The sequence below is a fragment of the Pezoporus wallicus genome, unplaced genomic scaffold (assembly GCF_028554395.1).
Source record: "Pezoporus wallicus isolate ANWC-B61680 ecotype Strahan unplaced genomic scaffold, APGP_CSIRO_Pwel_v1 contig_4309, whole genome shotgun sequence".
Classification (NCBI taxonomy): domain Eukaryota; kingdom Metazoa; phylum Chordata; class Aves; order Psittaciformes; family Psittacidae; genus Pezoporus; species Pezoporus wallicus.
Genome location: NW_026638191.1, coordinates 656705 through 678868, shown reverse-complemented (window position 1 = coordinate 678868; position 22164 = coordinate 656705). Strand labels below are relative to the sequence as shown.

The 22164-nt window shown below is 53.3% G+C and overlaps 1 protein-coding gene across 14 annotated transcripts in view; it reads right to left on the bottom strand.

Moving 5' to 3' along the window:
* ABLIM3 (actin binding LIM protein family member 3) overlaps positions 1-11862 on the bottom strand; it is a 50315-nt gene extending 38453 nt beyond the window's left edge. For 3 of the 14 annotated variants that reach the window (XM_057409800.1, XM_057409808.1, XM_057409810.1), the window contains exon 1: positions 3340-3535. In XM_057409800.1, the coding sequence (XP_057265783.1) occupies positions 3340-3358 (19 nt within the window). In that variant the 5' untranslated portion in view covers positions 3359-3535. Of the gene's footprint in view, positions 1-3339; positions 3537-11396 lie in introns of those variants that run through there. The other 11 variants (XM_057409803.1, XM_057409809.1, XM_057409811.1 and 8 more) reach the window with 6 other exon arrangements.
* Positions 11863-22164: the final 10302 nt, after the last annotated feature.

Sequence of the window (22164 nt, the reverse complement as noted above, 5' to 3'; positions counted from 1 at the left end):
TCAGCAGGCCCAGCAGAGCTGGCACTTTCCAGAGGGAACAAGTCCCCTTTCAACAGGGAAAATGAACGTGCTTTGTTGCGCACACTTTTGGCTTAAATGAGCCAAAACCTTCCTGCCAAGGAACAGAATTATGTCCCAGATCGGACCCTTTGTGCCACCTTTGACCAACCAAGCGAGTACTGAAGGCCAGGGCAGCCGCAGATAACCTCTGTTGGCAAGCCCTCACTCTGCCACATGCCTCAGGATGCTTCCACAGCAGCCCAGTGACAGGCAGACAAGGCAGGAGCAGGGGCTGGGGGTACCCCTGCCTTGGGCAGGGCCACGGGCACTCATGGCTGCGCTGCTGGCTCAGAACCACCCGCTGCTCCTCCAGAAGTTATTTCAGACCAGTGAGAAACTTCTTGGAGCCAGGAGAAGCCAACCAGGGTAAGAGGCACCTCTTCACCCTCCCCAGGCGAGGGGCTGCCCCAGGGTTTGGCAAAGGAGGTGGGTAGAGACCTCAGCACCCACAGAGGGTGGCTGCACTTGGACTCCCACGCTACAGCATTAAAGCAAGCTGTGGGCTTGAGACATACAGTGAGATCAGCACATTATGAGTGGCAACCTCCTACCTGAGGCCAGTGCAAGGACCAGGCAGCACACAATCTCCAGCATCATCATTGCCCCAGCCTGGAGCTGGGCAGGGATAACCCATCCCCAGCCTCTGCTTCCCTGGGTATTTGCCTAGCTTATGAGGAAGAGAAAAAAAGAAAGACAAGCAAGCAAGAGGGAGACAGCCTGGATGTGACAGGCTGGCAAGTCTGACAGAAGAGTCTTGTTAGCAGTGCTTTCTCCCTGCAGTTCGAGCAGGGGCAAAGCCAAGGAATGCTTCCCAGCAGCCTGCACCAAACAAGCCCAGCTGCACTGAGATTTCAACTGCTATGGCAGAGCAGGGGTGGGCAGCACAGTGAGGGGTCTGTGAGGACAGAGCAGCACGAGCAGCATCTCACAGGGTGTGAAACCGCCACTGCCCCCCCAGCCAGCCTTCCTCCAGCAGGAAGGGTGCATCTGACCCCGCACTGTGTCTGACGGGGGCTGAGCTTGGGGTGTTTCACCCTGAGGCTGCAATGCCCTGATGACAGCACATCCTGCCTTGTGCCACTGGGTATTTGGGACCTCTGGGCCAGCTCGGGTGCAAGCCTGCAGCTCAGCTGGGAACCAGGGATGTGGGGATCGGCAACAGCCACGGCAGAACTCCACCAGTTCTCCAGGAGAAGGAGAGGAAGGATCTGGCAGATCTCTAAGCTGACTAAGAGCTCTGAGTGCCCAGTGGCTCTGCTGTACCAAGCACAAGCCAAAGCAATTAGCATTTCTTGGAGACGCTCTGTGTAATCTTCCCTGAGTGATGGGGAGAGCTGCCACAAGCACAGGGGAGGGCCTGGAGCCACTTTCCGGGACCAGGAAGATGCTGTGCTGGCAGTGACACAAGGCAGAGCAGGGCTGTCCTGCTGAAGGGACCTCCTGCCAGCAGCCCTGGTATCACTGCTCCAGCCAGGCGCTGGGGAGCTGCATCCTCATCCAGTCACAGCCCCACCACCAGATCCTGCCCCCAGGTGCTACAAGCTGTCAGGCAGCAGGAAGCCAGAAGCTAGAGCAGAGAGGCAGCTCTCAGCCTCCTTCTTGGAGCACAGCCCAGGTGGGGAAAGGCCACCTTGGGAAAAGCCAGGGCCAGGACCAACCTCATCCATCAGCTCCCAGGCAGAGCTGTCAGCCAGAGCCTGGAGGCAGGAATGGAGCACAGATGAGCCAGGAGCTGTTAGGGGAATCACGCAAGAGCAGCAGCAGCCAGTCCAGCCCAGGCATCCAAGAGTCAGGGATTATTTTTAACGGCTACTTGTAGAACACAGCAAGCACCCACAGGAGAGACAGACAGAGCTGATGCTCACCCCATCCCTCTCCCCACACGTGCAACAAGCATATCTCACAGCCAGGCTTTTTATAGGGTTCCCCATTCCCGCTGGGCATGCAGCTCAGTACGACCACACCACCCCCTCCCTCAGTAATCACTCACATGCCGTTCACTAAAGTCTTTCCATTCCCTCTTGAGCTGTTTCCTCTCCTCTCCTTATTAGGGATCCACCTACCTATCCATCTTCTCATTCTCTCTCCCTCAGTGGCTATTTTTAAAATGCCATAAAAGCTTTCAACTGGTAGCATCCTCAGGGATGCAAGGGATTTTATATGTAACCCATCACAAGCAGTCATCACCACATAACTCACTATGCAGGCAGCGACTTTCCTTTTCTCAGAAGCAGGGGAGGGGAGAACATCCACGCTCATCCTCAGCTCTCCCTGGCCAGCACTGTCAGGCATCTCCCATCCCAAAGGGGAAGGATCAGGTCCAACCCACTCCTCTCCCAGGGTGGCAACTGGGACAGATGGTGGGATAATGGTGCAAGTCCCCTCAAGTAGCATCTGTGGGTGTATGAAGGGGTGGGTTTGCTTACTGAATAAAAGGCTGTGAGCTGGGCATCATCCCCTTCCATGCCTTAGCATCTGCCACCAGCTGAAGGAGGGCTTCCTTGCTGAGAAGATGGCTGTGTTTCTCTTTGTATGCCCATGCTCATGTAAGCTGCTATACTGCTTGGCTCCCATGCTGGCTGATGGTCAAGGGGTGGGGGATACATTGGTGCTGTCAGCGAAACCCTCCAAAGCCACAGCTTACCCCAAGAACTGCATCTCTGCCAACAGCCAGAATATATAGAGGACCATGGTTTTCCTGATCAACCCCAACCTCCAAACCAGCTTGGATGGAGTGAGGAAGCACTCAAGTACCACCCAGGGGCTGCACCAGCACCACAAACCCCACTTTTCTCTCCCTGACCTGGCTATTCCCTATGGAACAGCTGCCTTCCCCTTCCCTACCAAACCTCTGCCCAGACGCTGACACACACACCAGACATCTCCTTGCCCTGCCCCATCCATGCCAGCACCCGGGCACAGCTCGGCCAGAGCCGAGGGCAAAGCTGCTAAAGCTCTACCGCAGAGGAAGGCTTCCCATGCAAGCTGTGTCAGTGCCGCTGCCAGCGAGGTGCGGGCACGCCTGACCCAGCCACAGGACGCCAGCCTCGGCGGCTGCCAGACGGGATTAGGCCGTGCATAACCTGAGCGGTGTCCCGTGGTGTGCTAATGCGATGACACGCTCCGTGTCACCGGCGGGAGCCCTCCTGACCAAGTGCGAGGTGTGCCTGCAACGGAGGCAGGTCTGCGGGAGCCCGGACGCACTCGCAACGCTCCCAGACGATGCTTGGGTGACGCGGCTATTTATAGCAGGAGGAGGTTAGGGGGAGCTCATCTTACCTTGCTCCACCTTCTTCATCCTCCGAGCACTGCGAGCTGATGCAGCGGGTGCCGAGGAGGCAGCGGGGCGATGGGGAAGGACACCCCACAGCCCCCGGCACAGGCGAGGCGGAAGGAGGGGTTTGCAGGGACCAGCGCTGAGCCGTGATCTGAGCGCAGATGAGGGAGCGGGGAAGCCTGTGCTCTATCACACTCTGAGGACTGCCGCGATATGAGCCGAGAGAGAGAAAATCCGGAGCAGAGCTGCCTGCTCGGATGGCAGGAGAAGCCGGCACTGAGCTGCACGGCACACTGCCTCCCCAGTGCTGCCTGCACCTGGCTGCACACAGCCCCACATGGGATGCGTATGAGCTGGGTGCTGAGAGCAAGTGGGGTCTGCACCACCTCCAGAGGAGCGCTGGGATTTCTGCCTGCTTTAGTCCTCATTTCTTCAGGCTAGGCAAGGAGAGCCTTTCCAAGCCTGTGCTGTACTCAGCACCTGACCATTGATCTCCAGCTTGCAGGGCAAGCATATAGGGACCTGCTGCAGGTCCTTCCTGGCAGACCACAGACCTGTTTGCTGCTGTAGTCACACACAGGCACCCTGGGTGACACAGACCTTGCAGCCACACTGAGAAAGCCACTCACCACCCAGCTGGGCACTGCTGCAGCCAAGCCAGCCAGAGGTTATTTTACTGGGGAAGAGCATGCTGATTCAGAGCGGCAGGAGACAGGCAGGGCAGTAGCAGCCGACAGACAAGCCCTGATCCAGCCCTGCCTCATGGTCAAGGCAAGGAAACCCCTTCCTTTGGAGAGGGGCTGCTGGGAGAGGCAGCTCACATGGCTTGGATGGCCTGCAGCTCCTGACATGAAGCAGAAATGGGTTTCACACAGAGCTTCCTTTCCTATTCCTGCTCCTCTGAGGATTTCGGCAGGAAGAAGTACTTTATTAGGAGTAAAACACTGGGACACTCCCTGCTTCCACTGAGAATCCAGGCTGGGGAGCAGCTGTGACTGGGAGATCCCATCGCAGCACCCAACATGTCCCAGCAAGTGCTGCTGAGCCGTGGAACAACCCACCCGGTCCCTCAGCTGCCTTAAAAATAGCTCCACAAGCAAGTGCCCCTGGGCTGGGCAGTGCTCCCAGGACACTGTAGTGTGCAGGGGTCCCATGGGGATGTATGTCAGGAGAAAAGCAGCAAGATCCTCAGATTTAGGTAGTACAAAGCACAGATGCTGGGATGAACAGGCAGGGCTTTGCATTGTGCCTTCAAAAGCAAAACGCTGCAAGTGCATTTGTGTGGGGTGCTCAACTGCAGAGCCTGGCACATGCACGTTGGGAGCTCACAGTTTGGGTTCTGGTCTAGGTCTCATCCAGCTTGGCTCATGCATCTGAGAAAGTAACGTACTTCACCACTGTGAGAACAGGTCAAACCCTGAAACTTCAGATTGCAATGGACTCAGGTTGGGCTGAGGAAGGGCTCTGGGGTTGACATTGCACTAGAAAAGCCTTCTTGCCCCACAGCAGTGCAGTGTTCTCCAAAACATGCCACTTGTTGCCAAGTAAGAGCACAGAAGCCAAAAGGATGGCTTCAAACCCTCAAGTACATGCTCCAATCTTAGGCTGTCCTCTTCCTTAGAGAAACATTCCTCCCAGTGACTTTCACAGTTGTCCAAGTCTCAAAATCAAAAGGACTCAAAATGAAAGTGGAGTAAAACATCCATGAAGTGAAAAGTGATGCTTGGGGCTCAGAGGACATCACCAGTTTAGAAAGGGTAAGAAGAAAGGAAGGTCAGGCAGCCTGCATAAGGAAACCATAGCACCAGCTCCTTTTTGTTTCAGATCTTTGTCCCAGGCAGTGGTGAAAGCACATCAATTCCCAGCCCAGGGCTTACAGCTGGTACTGATAAAGCATTCAGAAGACTATACCCAAACTTAAAAATGCAAGTGTAAACTGCATATCAAAAACCCAACCCACCATTGAATAAATGGGAACTTAGCAGTTTGCTGCACACTAGATCAGTTTGGTCCTGTTAAGTATCAGATACCTCTTTTCTAGAAATCAAGGCATGTCCATCAGGGCTGTGCATCAGTGCACTCAAGCTCTTCTATTTCCCCAGTCATTTCCTGAGCCTACAGATGCAAGGGGCAGAGACAATGGGCACAGGAGGACTTTGGATAGTTAGGTGCCCCCCAGGCAAGAGCTACCTTCCTACCCTGCCACGCTTGCCCTGAGCTGCTCACAAGCAAACTTCCTGGGTCCGAAATACCTCGACTTGGGCTCTGCCTTCCCTATGGCTACTGTGGTCACTCCAAGCCCCCTTTCATCCTGCAAAGCTCTCTCCTTTCCCCATCACTTCCCAACTGAGTCCTCGCCATCACCAGTCTACCCCCAGCATGCTTCCTGGAGGTGCTGCAGTGCTCACAACTGAGAAACGCTGATGTATTTGGTCTAAAAATACATAATTAGATGTTCCAACCACTTCATTACAGCACCATCACGATCAGACTGCAGGGTCTGGCAGGAACTTGGTGGGTTTGCCTTCACTTCTGTGCAGCTTTGCTGCAAAGGCAGCACAACTGACTCCTTGCTGATAACAGGACAGTCTGTCATCAGCCCAGCCTCCTGGCAATTACAAATACCATTATCTGGCTAAACTGATCATCACTTTGTCATCAGAAAACTTGCTATTTTATAATAGCATGGTAGGCCCTTGAATTAATTCAATTGCTTCAACTGACCTTACAGCATGCACTTCGTTGGCCTGCAGTAACACTTTCCATGGCTTCTGCTCTTCAAAGTGTAAGCTGCCAAGATAGATGGCCTGCAGGAGAGCCTGAACAGAGCTTGGTGAGAGGACAGTGTCCATCCACCCGCCCCAGGACAGGGAGAAGCTGCCGGGGCTCTGAATTTTATGGCATCAAGGTGAATGCAACAGATGATTACCCCTTTGCTAGGCTGCCTGGGAGAACAGAGGGGACCATTTCTATCAGGTTGTTTGTGGCTGCAGAGTCAGGCTTGATAACTGAGAAGACCAAGATGTGGGTGGAAAGCCCAGAGTTCCCCTTGGTGCCCAAATCCTGCAGAGCACAGTGCTAGAGCCCTCCATGGAAGAAGCATGGACCCTAGATAATGCTCACAGCTGGGTTTGGAGAGAACATCCTAGAAAGGTAGCTTTTAATCTAATGCAAACTCTCTTGTATCCATGTCCCTCCTCTCTGCGCTGTCCCACCTGTGCCCACACCTTGAACAGAGTCTACTCCAGCCTTTCTAAAAGCTCTCCTTCTCCTCCACGAGATGCTGCAGAGAAAAGAGCTCTGTTTGAAGAGCTGCCTCTTTCCCCACTTCATGTGAAGAACCTGTCCAGCAGCAATCAGGGGAGCAGGGGTGAGGACCAGGAGTGCTTATCCAGAGCCCACCTCAAACCCCCAGGGAATAGGCAACAGCACCATAACCATAGCGTCTCACTCTGCTGGGTCCTCCCTCACTGGAGATGTGCTTTGTCCTCCATTCACTTCATGCCTGTGACAGCCTGAGCATTGCAAAGATGAAATAGGAATCAGTGTTGACCAGGAACTATGAGCGCTATGACTGTAAAGGTTCATGTGTAGCATAACCCCCCAGGCCTGGGTCACCCCACAAAAAACAGAGCCTCCTCACAGGGAAGACACTACCACTGCTCATCACACCAACAGGCTGATCCCTTTGGGTTCACTACACTTCCAAACACAGGAGAAAAAAACCCCACGTCCTCCTCAGCTGGTCCTACCCCACTGGGTGGTGAGACGTGGTGAATCACCCTGCCTGGTGCAGAGCAGAGCTGGAGCTCCCAGAGATGTGCAGCACCATGTGATTCCTCTTTAATTACACAGGGACTTAATAGAGTTTGCTGGTAAACACCTTGTAACCACATGTGCCTAGAGATTACTGGGTAATTATGCTTAGTGGATCACCATGTAAGAGGGAGCGTGATTTAGGAATGAAAAACAACCAAGCAAGCATGCTGCATTCATCGGTATCTGTTCCTGATCAAAAGCTTAACTGACCAGCTTTTCCTCATGTCTTCTTCCCCAGCTTTCTGTAACTAGGGAAGCCTCAGAGGAGGCATTTGAGAGGTCCAGGGGTTGGGATGGTCTGGAGCAACTTCCCGCTTCACATACCAAACCCTCTGCAAGAACTCTCCATGCTCCAACAGGCTATCAGCTGCTCAGATGGAACAGAATGTGGGATACACGGTACCAGTTCCCCCCACCCTGAATTCACTTATCATGGGGATAGATTTTGGTCTTCCAGTACATGCTGGAGACAGAAAGGAGTCTGGAAGAGCTCTAGTTTGTGAGCCAGTTTCAATCACCCATTGCAACACTGATCCAGAGCCTGCCAAACCTACCCCCTCCAGGAGTTGTGCAGGTCTCTGCTCAGACCAGAGTGACTATAACCAGGGACACCTTGCTTCTAACAAGACACATGCCAAGACCTCCAGCAGCATCCCCTCCCACCCCAACAGAGCTGGACCAAGAGAGACACTGTGCAATTACCATTTCCCATGGCCCCTACTCACAGACTGTACTCACTGCATGGACCTGCAGCACCCAAACCTGATGGTTACCTTCAAAACAGCAGAAGGAATTATTCACACTTACTTCAGGGAGTCTTAAATCCTCATCACAGATGACAGCTCCAACCCTTTGCCTTCTAATGAGCACAAACAACAGCACTGGTCATGTTAAAATCCCTGCACCAGAACAGTCTGAGGGAGAGGTTGAGCACAGAACACAGGCGATTTCAGGGGGTGAAACTAAGGGGTGCTCTCTCGGGCAAGGGTTTCTGCTACAGAATCCAGCTTCAATGGAAATGCAGAGCAGCACTGATTGACCTGTTTATGAATGTATGAATCCATTTGCAACCACTTAGCAGCTCTTAGCAGAGTGGGAGGTATAAATACCATCACCAATGTAAACATCAACACTGTGCCCTCCAAATGTTCTCTGCACACCTGTGAGCACAGGAGGAGAAGCCACCTTCCCAAGCAGCACAACCCTTGCACCCTCAGGGCCACCTAGTCTCATCTGCAACCTCAGGATATGAGTTTACGCTCAAGATCAAAGGCCTTTTCCTCTTCACCTTAAAAGCACATTTCCATATGGCTTTGCCTTCCTGCATCACAGAGAGATGACAACATGGGTCCCCCAAGCCTGGGACCCATACCAGGGTGAAAAGCAAACCTCTGTCCCCTCAACAAGGGCTGGCAAGACTCCCGTGTGACGTGCACAAAGCATGTCCAGAAATACATCTATACAGCCCAGCAAATCCTGCACAGAGCTCTCCGGAGGCCTCACAGGTAGTTTTGTACAACATGGCTTGGGGCCAGCCATGGCCCTCAGCCGCAGGTTTCCTGCCTCATGTCAGCCTCAGATGGGATAGGAGTGTTTTCTAAATGCACTGAGTGGAAAGGAGCAGTGGGAATTCACAGATCAGATGGTGGCATTTCATCCTCAGCTGCACATCTGATTTGTCAGCCCCAAAATCTTGCTCCTGCAGCCATAGATACACCTGCATACGATCAGCCCATGCACAATCTGGCTTCATCATCCCTCCTCCTGCATCTCCCTCTCTCCTCCCATCTGCACAGGTTGAGTGCTGTGCACCAGGGGCTGGAGTGCAGCAGAGCTGCTGGCTGGATCCCACCACATCTGAGCCATTGATCACTGCAGGGACTGGGCAAAAGCCAGAACAAGAACCAGTGCCCAGAGCAGCAGAGCTGGTCATGCCTGGGAGGCAGAACCACAAGCAGGGCAGCCTCTGACCAACAAGTGGCACCGAGCTCCCCTGAGCCACTGGCCACTAGCAAAGGGATGCAAAAGCCACTGCAGGTCACTGCCAGGTAACATCAGCAGAGTGAAAGATGGCACAGATGGCAATGGCACAAGGCTTCTGAGCTCATTTTTTGCCTTCCAGGCACACAAACCTAAGGGATAGAGCCTGGGTAAGGATTTGCAGAGCTGGGTGAGGCAGCAGTGAGGAGACAGCTCTTGGCAACATTCACACCAGTCACAGAACATGCTGATGGGAGAGATGGCACCCCATGCCTTGCTCACAGAACCAGCTAAGAGATCGTGCCTTAGCTAAGAACAGACATGAGCCAGCATTTGGGTACAGCAAGTCCTGGTTTGAACCCATCAGCTACTGGGAAAAAGTCTGGAAGCACAACAGGGCAGAGCCCACTGCCTTCCAGGCAGTGCACAGCCCTCATACCACCTGTGGTCCCAAAGGGATCTTAAGCAATCCATAAGTGTTCAACAGCACAGGAAGTGGTCAGCAGATGTTAGAGTCCCCAAACCTTTACTAACCCCCCTGGCTACTTAGAAGTAAATGGCAATATTTAGGCAAAGATGGCAAAGGCATCCAAAGGGCTGGCAAGAGCCATGGTGGCAGCAAATCCAGAAGCTGAGGCACAGCAGTGATGTGCCCAGGGTCACAGAGCAAGGCAGTGGCAGGAAGAGAAGCACCACTCGAGACACCCAGCCCTGTGCTTGCTGCATACCCGGTGGCCTCCTCCCGTGAGTCATGTCAGAGCAACAGGCAGGCAGCATATTTGGGTTTGCTGGCACCTCTCTGCATGTGGGGGAGGACCCAGCGAGGGAGCTCTGCTGCACAATCAGATAGTTATAACACATCAGTGCCATAAACAGCCCTTATCACTATCAGCAGCCAAGCTGGCTATTAAGGCTGGAAAGGAATCCCAAAAGGAACCAACATGCATTTGTTAAAATTGGCTTAGAGGAAGCTTAACAGTCCCACCTGACCACTGTAGTCACTGACCCCAGCGAGCACATCCCAGCCCTCCACACCGGACCACAGCTCATTGCCCAGAGAGGCAGAGGAGCAGCCTTTGTTATCAGCACCCAGCCGGCGCAGAATCAGTCCCTATTGTTCCCTACCCGGGCACCACCAACCCCGCTCCCCCGGGATGGAGGCTCGCTCCTGGTCCCAGGCATGTCTGAAGCAGAGGGCACCTGGAAAGTTTTCTTGGCTCTGACACAGCCCAACAGAGCTGGAATCACCTGTTCTGTTGCCTTGCAGCATGCCAAGGCATTTTTCACGGTGTTTTGCTTGGGAACCACCCCAAGCCTTCGGATTGAGAAACCTCAACAGCCAATGCAATGGAGAAGTCACTACTCCTACTGCTCTCTGCCTGGGGGAGTCCTCCTGTCTTCATATAGCCTCTAGGACCCCCAGGAAGGGAGGACGCCTTCCTCAGGCAGGTTATCCTAGGAGGACGACCCTCGGGTGGTCATCAGCATCGACACCTTTGGCTGGGGGCTTGCTGCTTTTAAAGGAATGACTCAAAGCTGTGCTAGTGAGGTGGGTACCACTGCCACACATCGCATCAGCAAGAGATAAGAAATTGACTGTGACTCAATCAAACCTGATCAATCTTCCCAGACTTTGTAACAAGGACACGAAACCTGAAGTAGCCAGACTAGTACCAGGTGCCAGTTCCCATCTTACACAGCACATTTCCAAGCTCTGCTTTAGGAATTCATGCATACTGCATGAGTGCCTCCGTCCCCATCTCACACAAAAGAAACACCCACATCCCCAGCTGCTGAAGGTACATGTTTTTCCCTGCTGCACCTGTGCTTTGCTCAGGCCCCTGATTTCTGGGTCTCTCCTTACCCTGCTCCTCCTCCTCATCGGCTGTTCCCCCCTGTCCATTTATATGTAGGCAGCAGCACCAGCGAGCAAGCCTGCTGCCTGTCAGAGTGCTCCTGGCTCCCTCTCACCATGATGCGTATCAACATTTTATTCCATGATCTGCCCTCCAAACCCCAGAAATACAAGCCAAGAAAAGTATTCAGCAGAGATAAGCACCATGGCTTTGCCCTCATGAAAGAGGGGCCAGCAATGCCAGAGCCTGTCAGAAAGCAAAAAACTAGGCAGGAAATAATAGAAATCCATCCCATTAGGCTTGTCAACCCGGCTGTGACATTTTCTTTCCAATTCCTCCCAGCCAGACCAGTGCAAATATCAGCCCCATTCCCACAGCCACGGCCAAGGGAATGCCATACTTACTGCTAGTGCTCATCTTGCTGGTCCCTCCTCTGTCCTTCTCATCCAACAAAGGGGGCAAAGATGCTCTTTAAATCCTCTTTTTCTTCCGCGCCCCCTTCAGCGGGAGGAGGCTGCCTCTCCTTCCCAGCACGAATACCTCTGCGCGATCCGCCGACTAACGCATCCCAACGCAGCCCCGCACCGCCGGCTCCCCGCCCGCCGCGGCTCCCGTTCCCGAAGAGCAAGGTCAAGGGTGTCTGCGGCTGGGAGGGGGCGCGGCGGGACAGCGGGGCCGGCCCGGGGGAGGGTCCCGGCGGAGCCGCGGTACCGCGGGCGAGGCACGGCCATGCACTGCGGAGCGCGGCGCGCCGCGGCTCGGCTCTTATAGCGGGTGTGGAGCCGCGCCGGGGGACGCGCAGCGCCTCGGCCCGCCCCGCCCCGGCGGCTCAGCCCAAGGACGGCCGAACCGGGCGGGGCGGCGGGCAGCGGAACCGAGCGGAACGGAGCGGGGCAGGGCAAGGGAGGGGAGGGGGCGGTGGCCCGCACCCGGGGGAAGGCGGCGGGACGAGCCGGCCCGGCACCGCCGCCATCTGCCGGGCACCGCCTGCCCGCTGCCTGCCCTGCCCTGCCCTGCCCACTCCCTGCCCGCTGCCTTTTCCTGCCTAGCGATGCTCGCTGCACACCCAGCGCCGGTGGGACGGCTGCAGTCCCGCGCTGCTCACCCTTCATCTTGGCCTGTGGTGCCTGAGCTGCAGGGGAATGCTGTCCCAGGACAGAGGCGGGGTGTGTGTGTACAATTGATGCTGAAATCTGGGTTTCCTCTCGTGCCACGGTTCCTCTCCAGCCGCTGTCCAGGCCTGGCCTGCAGCCTGCTGCCTGTCCCATGCTGGGAGCAGGGAGAGGGCTGTCAGTGCCTGCACTGGCTGCAGGATGGAGAGGGGGCTTTTCCCCCCATGATCAGCAAGCAGCTTTACTGGCAGCACATCAGGACTCCTGGAAGGGCTTCAAAGCCATTAGCTCCTTGTTTTGTTTGTGAGACTATCAGAATAGAGCCTTACCCAGCAGACCTGCTCCCGGGGTGCGAGGGGAGACGGGGCTGCTCTGCCTGGGAGCCCCTGGGAAGCTGTGCTGAGATTCAAAGAGGCGAGCTACAGTCTTGCCACTAATGAAAGGGGTTTTTCATGCAGCGTGACAGGCGCCGCATCTCTCCTGCTCCTGGGGCTGGAATGCTGCTATGAGAGGGCCTTTTGCTTTCCCTTTCCCTCGTTGTTCTATGTGTGCAGCAGATGTTTGCGTTGACATGACAAGACAGGTAGCAGGTCATATGAGCTATGCTTGTGCTGCCGGTGACGCAGCCAGCTCGCTGCAAGCCCTGCTGCCTGTCCCCTTTGGCTCTATTCCCTCCCAGAGGCCTTGAGTGGGTAAGAAGAGTGGAACCAGCAGTGGGGATCCCTGCAGGGCTTGGAGGGGAAAGCAGTGCTGCTGATACAGCATGGCTGGATAGCTTGGGCTGTCCTACGGTGCTGATTTGGTGCCTTTTATGAAGTTTTCCTCTGCCTGACAAGTCCCTGGGTGTCCCAATCTCAACGGGAGAGTGCAGGACCCCATCAGGGTGAGGTTCGCACCTACTGTATCAATAACGTCCATTCAGAGAGTCAATAAAGCAGACACGATGCGAGCTGGTCCCCACGGTTCAGTGAGCTAATTAAGCTTCTTCCGCTGACCTGGTTTGCAAATCTTGTTAACTTGCTGCCTTCAGAACAACTTGAAATTGGGAGGCTGGGTTGGCAGAGGGATGCACATGGGGTGCTCTGGTGAGCTCAGGGGGCGACAGCGCAGATCTTCTTCCCCTTCATCCCCTTCCATATGGGTGATCCCAGCACCAGCTGTGCCATGGGGCAGGGGAGTGGGTGCTGCCAGCAGGGCAGGGCCTCAGGTGCCTTCAGGGGAGATACTTGGGGTTTGGCACTGGTGAGCTGACAGCAGGAAGCTCTGACCCTCGTCACCTCCCTGCCTCAGCCACCAGATCCCACGCAGGGACCTGTGGTGCAGGGCACTCCTCAGAGCCCATCACTGTCAGCGCTGTCCCAGGGTGTTTTGGAAATCCCATTTCCTTTTCTTTGACAGAGGAAACGGGCTGCAAAAGCTGCTGTAAAAGGATGTTGGGGATGCCTGAGAGGAGAAGTCAGAAATGAGGAAATGTCAGGATGTTAAGGCAGCCTCCTTTCATCCCTTTGTGTCTGTGCATTGCAACAGTCTTTCACAGCAGTTATTAGATGCATATTTTTCCCATAAGGCTCTTTCCTCATTCAGTACCCAGCGTGTACCACGTAGCTCAGGCTGTGCAGAGGAAGTTGCTGCCTTCAGGACCCTGCATTGCTCAGTGCAAAGGGACTTGGTAGTGATGGGGGTAAGAGGACAGAAGAAAACAAGGTGCTAATTTCATTATTTTTACTGATGGCTTCCCTGGACATTGGGTTTCTCATCCCTGCCTCCATGGCCTTGTGAGATCATGAGAGTCACCTGAACCAAACTTTGCCCACTCAGTCGATAACAGCTCCTTCTTTCCCTGATGCCTGACCTGAACACTGGCTGAATAATGTGAGAGCTGGAGGGTGCTGGCATCACCAGGAGTTGGGCCCAAAATGTGCTATGCAACGGCAGGAACTCAGATAAATCAGGATCATTGCCTCTCCTACCAATGGCTGTATGTTTCCATGTGAGGCTGTGCCCAGCCACTGTCCCTGGGAAGGAATGTTGGTCCCCAGGGCTGGAGGGGCAGCCCTGTCCCACTCCTGCAGAGCAGGCTGCCTAGGGAAAGCCCCTGGAAAAGGGTATCTGTCCTCACTCCTGTGTGACTTGGGGAGGAATGTTGAGGCTGCAAGCGAAATATGAGATAGCAGGTCCCAAGGCCAGAAGAGACAGGGTTAGGGGAAGTTAGAGAGTTAAAAGATCATGTAAGCATCTCTGCCCTCAAAACACATTGCGGGGATGGTTCATCATTACCCTTAGCTCTGGCATTTCTGGTTTACTTGAAGCCATAACATCCCTTTCAGCACACCTAGGTACAGATACATGCACACATACGTGTTTGCAGACACACGCAGATGTACAGTCACATGAAACAGCTTTCAGAGGTCTCTCTGTAGGTACCCCAAGCTTTCTACCCCCTTCCTTTTCCCTTCAACTGGTAATCATCTTGGTGAACAACCTTTCCTGAATCACAGTTGCAGGAGGAGTGGAAATGCCTGGACCAGAAATCGCAGCTGCTGCCCTTGCTCCGGGCGCCGTAGCATCAAAGTGTCTGTCTGTCCCAAAGGCACCAGCCAAATGCATCCCTGCCAGCCCGTGCTCCTGCAGCCCTGCTGCATGTGTGCTGGCAGCAAAGCCTCTCCTTTCTCAGGAAGATTTAAGTCCAAACAATGGCAGCGAGATGCCCATGGGGACCCCAGCCCGGCACTGGGCAGGCTGCAAAGAAGCAGGACTCTGACTCATCGGAAGCTGGTGACATTTTCCACAAAGCCTCTAAGACCAGGGCTGTAATGCTCTCAGAAGGCAGCAGAGAAGCCTAAGGGGTCTGCAGACCCCATTATAGCACAGCACATGTTCTGTGTCATGGGATGGAGGAAATTCTGCTTCACTGGACACCTCCCCACCTATTTTTCTCTTGTGTCCTGCCTCCCCTGTGAGGTGGGATCTGGCAGAGGCAAAGGCAGGAGTGGTCAGATGCTGCTGCCCACTGCCCCAGTGCAAAGCCAGGCGCACTCATCCAGTGATGATGGAATTACTTTCGTGATGATGGAGATCAGCATTTTACTTTGGAAGTGCCTGGAAAACAGAAACTGGGACCAGAGACAGTGAAATGGTGTTTTAAGAGGGGACCCTGGGAGGCTATGGTGGGAGCTGTGCCTCATCCAGCGCAGGACCCCACTCTTCTTCCTCAGTCACAGCAACCATCAAGTCGTTTGCTGGTGCTTTGGCTTTCTTCCAGTTTACACAGCAGCGCAACAGCCCTTCCCAGCAATTCCTCATGTCGGCAGGAGAAGGCACAGACAGGCAGAGGCAGATGTTCCCCAGGCTGCCTGCATTAAAGCGATAATCAAATGATAGATTATTTTCAAACAAACTCACATTTTCAGCCATTAATTTTAGTGCTGTGCAAATAGTTTCAGAAAAAAAAACAGAAATACCCAGACAGTGGAGAATGATTGTGAGCTGCATCTGCTCCAGGCAGTGTTGGTGTGCACCGTAGCCCGTCTGTAACCTGCAGCTATGCTGCAAGGCCAGGAGGGGGTGAGAACACCATGCACAGTAGGAGCTACAGGTCCTCTGGCATCATCCATCACATCATCACAGGGGCTAAGTCCCTACATCAAATACAACAAACATTCCCAAATCAAAAGCTCAAGTGAAAAGTGCTTCAGAAGCTCTGGTCCTGCATATTGTGAATGCTGAGCCTTCACCTTTCCTCTTGAAAGATCAGGACAGCAGGAGAAAAGATGTGCTATATGATCTGCCAAAGGGAGGGGTGATGGCAAAGGCTTTAGGGCATTGGAAACCAGTATTTGTCCTAAAACCTGCAAGAGTCTTTCACTCTCCAGCCCTTCAGGAGAGCTAACATCCCTGTGTAGACTTCTGCCACAGCAGCATGGTAGGACAGCCAAGGAGCACTCTGCTGTGGCATGCAGCAAGGCTGGGTCTCCCAGACAATATCAGGGCTTATTGCTTGAGGTTGAGCATCTTGGGGCTGCTCCATTTCCCCTCTGTGTGTGTAACTGAGTTGGTGTGCACTGTGCTGTGCAGCCCTGCCACGGGGTGAGTGGGGACCCACCGGGGACAGCTGCCCCCAAAACCTGGCCCCTGCCAAGCACCATCATCAGAGTGATGCAAAGGGAGATGTACACCAGCTGCAGCTCTGCCCCCGAGGTACCTGACCTGCTTTCCCATTGCCAAGTATGCTTCAACCAATTAAAGGTCATCGGAAGTTGGGTTTATTTTTAGTTTTCCCTTTTAAGTTGCCCTGAAGCAGTGAGGACTGATGGAAGGAAGAAACATCCTCCCTCCATTAGGTCAGGATCCTGAGACGTTAGTGGACAGCCTTGCCCATCACGAGACCCCTGTGAGAAGGCAGCCCCTGGAACTCTCTGCTCATGGAAGGTGGCTGGCCAAGCTCCCATCTTGCCAAAGCTCCTCGGGGAGCATCACCTTCTCAGAAAGAGTGATTTTGCCTTGCAAATGCTGCTTCTTTTTCATTGCTGGAGTGGCATTATGATGATGATTCCTTTTCCCTTTTGTTCTTCATATTATTTAATGAGGAAACTGAGAGTCAGGGTGATTCTGGGAGAATCTGGGGGACCAGCAGCAGAGTCAGACCAGGTCTCCAGACCATGCTGTTCAGAAGGCCAAACAATGCAATTAAGAAAAGATAACTTCTTTTTATTCCTCTAAGCACGTGAGATGCTGCAGAACGGGTAGCCCCGGGTAAGCAGCGGGTTATCTCTTTTCTAGGAAATCTGTTTTTTTTTCCCCAGTCTATAAATGGAATGCAGACACTGAAAATAAATTCCCAGAGAACGAAACTGAGAAAACACAATGGGCTTTGGATCAAAGCGTTTGGATTAATTAGCTTAAAGTGAAAGCTTTCGTTCTGATTTCTGCCTCGGCTTGATGTACAAAAATTAAAGCAGCAAAGCTTTGTAAGTTGGAAAATCAAATTGTTCCACACTGAAAATATCAAAATGAGATGCTTAGCCTCGCTGGGATGCTATGTTGCTTTCTAAAAGGAAATGGCATCAAGACCAACACCTTTACAAGCAGCCTGGATCATTAAGAGCTTCAAAAAAAGACCTAAATCAGCATAAGCAATTAATATCTTAATCAATTTTCCTCCTTTTCTTCTAAAAGAAAGTATAAAAATATTGATTTTTTTTTTCCAAATTATCAAAAGATTTCTGTATATATGTTGCCTTTACTGTATGGTTAAACTTGAGCTTGAGCTGTGTGAATTAGATGGAGTGGTTCATATGAATCACGCCACTGCTCAGGCTCCGTGATGGGCATTGATCATATCAACACTTGCTGGGCTGCCAGCGGGACAAGTAGCCACTGGATTTGCCCTTGGTGTTATATGTGCAGGAGATGGCAATTGAGCCCCTTGCAACTCATATCGTGGATGTTGAAAGGAAAAGTAATACCGAGATTGGAATTTTATACATGCTTGTAATCTAAAGATGGACAAAACGTGGGTTTGTGACCATTTTCCTACTGTGGGTGAAATTGAAAAATGAAAAATTGGAGATCTGGGGAGTTGTGCTCACTTTGTCATTTTTTATTCTCCTTCCTCGTCCTGCTCATTTCTGTTTCAATGGCAAAATAGGAACAGGGTAAAAGCAAAGGGGAGAATAATAGAGGGAAAGAGAGACTTGGAGGGAGAAATACAGGGGAAATGAGAAATTGAAATATTTGGACAGCTTGATTTGCTAGAGATATTTCCAAATGAAACACATTTCTTGTGGAAGCCTTTCCGAGGAGAAAAACAAAACCGAGGAGCTTTTCCTTCTGATTTTCAATTGTCTCTCCCCAGTGCAGAACCTGAATGAACCTTGGCTGCACATCCCAGGTGGGGTTTGCCTGTTACCTGTCCCACAGTGTCTTTAACACAGAGATAATAAAACCGCTGCTGGCAATGAGCATGGCTTTGCTGGCTGCTCCTCAGCGCCCTGCATTGAGGATGCTTCTGCAAGTCAGCAACCAGAGGTTCCCAGCCGTGTTCTCACAGCAGCCCCCTATAGATGGACTCCACAGGGTCATCTTACGTGGACGTGTCCTCCAGATCTGGATGGTTGCACTTGTGTCCCCTCTAACGTTGTTATTTCGGAGGTCCCCTATTTCTGAGCCTTCCCTTGGTTTCCATGCAAGCCCGGTTCTGCAGTTCCATCCTGGGGTTATTTCCCTGCCCATGGTTCACGTGTGGACCATGTTAAGGCTGCTGGTGCTGGTGCTGTGGGCAGCAGGGCTGGGGCCTGGCTTCAAATCAGTTTTTCCCTTGTCTGGGACAGTGGAGGAGCGGTAGCTGCTGCCATCTAATGGCTCTGACAATTAGTATTCGGGGTGGGGAGAGCCGGCACACTGTGCTGCTCCACCGGCTTGGTAGCGATCAGCTAATGAGCTCTGATGGGGCTAGGGGGGTACACTGAGCCCGAAAAGCAGCCCAAGGTCCCCTGAGGTGACACTGGTCACAATGGGGAAGGCAGAGGCTGGACGCTGCCATTTCAAAGCCTATGAGAATATCTTCAGAGGTGATGCTTTCACTCTACAACTACCTGGAAGGAGGTTGTAGCAAGGTGAAGGTCAGTATCTTCTCTCAAGTAAGTGATAGGACAAGAAGAAATAGCCTCAAGCTGCACCAGGGGAGGTTTAGATTGGATATTAGGAACAATTTCTTCCCCAAAAGGGTTGTTGGGTATTGGAACAGGCAGCGCAGGGCAGTGATGGGATATCCATCCCTGGAAGTGTTCACGAACTGTGTAGACGAGGCCCTTAGTAACATGGTTTAGTGGTGAACCTGGCAGCCTGGCAGCAGGTCCCAGACCAGTCTGCAGTCTGCAGGAAACCAGCTCTGGTTCACTTCTCATGGGCATGCAGCCCTGACACAATGGCTTTCCAAGCACCTTCCCAAAGAGAGGCATAGTTTCACCTTTTTTCAGTTGTTTGTACAGGAACAGCAACAGCCTCTGGCTTAGCAGCATCACCCTAACACAGGGAACACATCAGAGAGACCCTTTTCTGCCATCCCAGCATAGCCTTATAGCTGGACTACCTGGGGCTAGGTCCAGAGAGATGGGCAAGGCAGGAGGACTCCCAGTCAGATCTTGCCTGAGCTCAGCACCCCAGTGTGGGCTGCAGGTATTCATCCAGCCCTCAGGTCCTGCCTGGCCATGCTCAGGGAGGTCTCAGTGCCCTTTAGAGGCTGTCAGCAGTCTACAAGCTACCTGCATCAATTCTCCTGCATTATTGATAGGGTTAAGGCCATTTCATGTTCTGGCCAGTGCTGGGCAGAGATACTTCCAGTCTGGGGGAAGAGCGGGGATGAGAGGCCAAGGGGACAAGCCATGACTGGATGGGGCAGCAGGAAGGGAGGAGCTGGGGGACCTCTTTGCAGCAGCTCTTCCATCAGTCAGGAGAGATCAGATGGCCAAAAGACACTTCCACCACCTGGGGACCCTGTTCTGCTGTGAAGATGGGGTGGATCTGACTGCAGGCTGTGAGTGCATCCTGGTGGGGCTGATTCCTGGGGTAAGTGCATGGTGTGGGCCCATGGGACAAGCTGGGAACTTCAGGGGCTCATGACACATCTCTATGTCCCCTTGTGCCCTTTGCCAGGGTGCAGGTGTCCTTGTGAAGGATAGAGTTGCTGCAGGGCTGAGGGCCTGGCACCCCTCATCCCTGCAACCTTGTCGTGGAGCAGGCACAAGAGAACTGACAGGAGTCAGAGGGAGCTGGGAGGAGTATCCTGAGGGTGCATAGAGGTTTCACGAGCTGTTAGCTCAGATCTGGCAGAGGACGCGAGGTCCAGGTTACCTCCACAACCTTGGGAGAAGCTGTTCTAGAGGCAGAAAGAGATTTTCCCTGATAGTCCTGTGCCTAAAAACTGCTATGATGTGTGATGCTGTGGCTGTTTCACCTGCAGCCGTTGCCAAAGCAGCAGTGGTGCTGGAAGGTACCACAGCTCTGCCTGCTCCTGGGTAAGGATGCCCAAGCATGGCAGTGTGCTGGAGCAGTGACTGCGGTGGGCAGGGTGGCCGAGGAAGGGATGCAATAACCAAAAGAGCTCCAAAAGGCCTTGAGATAGAGCACTGTGACGCTGTACGCTCACGACTGCTATTCCTGTTGCTCTTCTACACCTCATCATTGAGCTCTCTATATAGTGAAACTGGTGCCTCTAAGGCACCTGCATGTGGAGTATTACAGTGGGGCTTTCCCTGACGCCTCAAACCTTCCTGCAAGGTGAACTGGAAAAATCCCAAGGTGTTTGCACAGGGCTGAAATAAAGGATGCTTCCAGCAACACAGTGCCAGGCAGGAGCTGCAGCGATCTTCAGATCCTGGAGCTCAGCTGGCTTGCTCTGGTCCTTCCTTCTTCCTTCCCATGCCTTATCTGTGGCCGGCACTTCCCTGGCTGTGTCTCCAGGCAGTCTGGAGGCTCCCCTGGGTGGTGACGCCGCACTCTTCCTTTGAAGCACTGGTCGTGTTCGGGGGTCAAGTAGGATGCTTTGGGTTCACACCCCAGTGCCAGGGAGGACACCTTGGATCAGCACCCTGGGCTGCTCGCTGCATGGCTTCCCAGTGCTCTGTGTGCCAAAGGGTGGTCCCAGCCTCTGGACCCACCCAGGCACTGCTGACACACAGGGTCCATGTTCCAGCAGCACTTACTTCCTCTGCCCCTGGCTGAAAACAATGCAAGAGGCGCAGGTCTCAGCATTACTGAAAAGCACTGAGTTCAGCTTAGTTCAGCCCCAGAGCCTGCTTAACCCTGTAGCTGCGGGATGGAGCAAATATCCTGATGCAGGCAGCAGCTATGGATTGCCGTGTGCTGCACAGAATGGAGAAAGGTAAGAAGGGTCTTGACAGTGGAAGGGAAATCTTGAGTGAGTGCCATCGATGAAAAGACGTGTCTCAAAGCCAGGCCTGTCTGCCTGCATTTCAGTGACTTGCCATGCTGGTTTTGCTGCAAAACCATTGCACTTCCCGTGTCCTGACACCCTGCTTCCCGAGCTGCCGGCACACCAGGAAAGATGCTATCTTGATGCCACCCCGTCTGGGGCATGCGAGGGTATGAGTGAAGGTACATGGGGGCAGGTCCTTCTCTGCCGTTCTCCTGTCCCCCTACCCAAGCAGGCAGCCTGAAGGGCCCGGGATTGCAGGGGCATGGCACAGGCAGGTGCTTAAGACCCATTTGCAGAGGGTGAAAGCAAAAGCAGAGAGTGCAAGAATGAGGAAATGCCCCTGCTGGCCCTGCTTGCTTCGGGCAGTGTCCCCGGCTGCAGTGAGTGCCTGGGCTGGGTGGGCAAAAGAGGAGGAGGGAAGGAAAGCACTGCTCCACCCAACACCAAAACATGCCCCCACCCACCTTGGAGAATCAAACATGGAGTTTGTTTGACCTGGAAAATAAACATTTCGTCTTGTTTGTTTGCTTTCTTTCCTTGACCGAGGGCAGGTTTAGTCTGACTTCCTTTTTCACGTTCATTTTTAAATAACAAAGTGAGAAGCAAGGAGCTTCGTTTTGAACGTGCCAAGGAATGGTGAACTGCTGAGGGCTTCCAAAAGGAAACATGGGTATTAGAAAAGCTTGATATTAACTCATTGTTTTCAAAAGGAAAACAAGATAAGCCATGTTTTTCTCTCTGCTAGCCCTGTTTGTGGAGTTGAGGCGGGTGCATAAATACTGCTGGGTCCACAGATCTCTTGTTCTGTGTGCGTGTATTTGCATTTTGCCAGAGAAGGGGGTTTCAGAGCTGAGCGCCTCTGCCACCTCACCGGGGTGCAGGTAAAGCCTCTCCCTGGGGTTTGCTGTATCAGAGGCAGCCGGTGCACAGCAAGGATCAAAGGTCCCAATCCCCAAGGATGCAGCGCTGGAGCTGGGAGCAGGCGACAGGTCAGTATGGGAGAAGCTGCTCACGCACAGCAGCGCTTGCAACGGCAGGGAGCCGTGGTCAGCGTGGTCACGCTCAGGCTGAGCAGAGCCCTAACCATGGTCACCCTCTCCAGCCCTTGTTTGCTGCGGGGCCGGG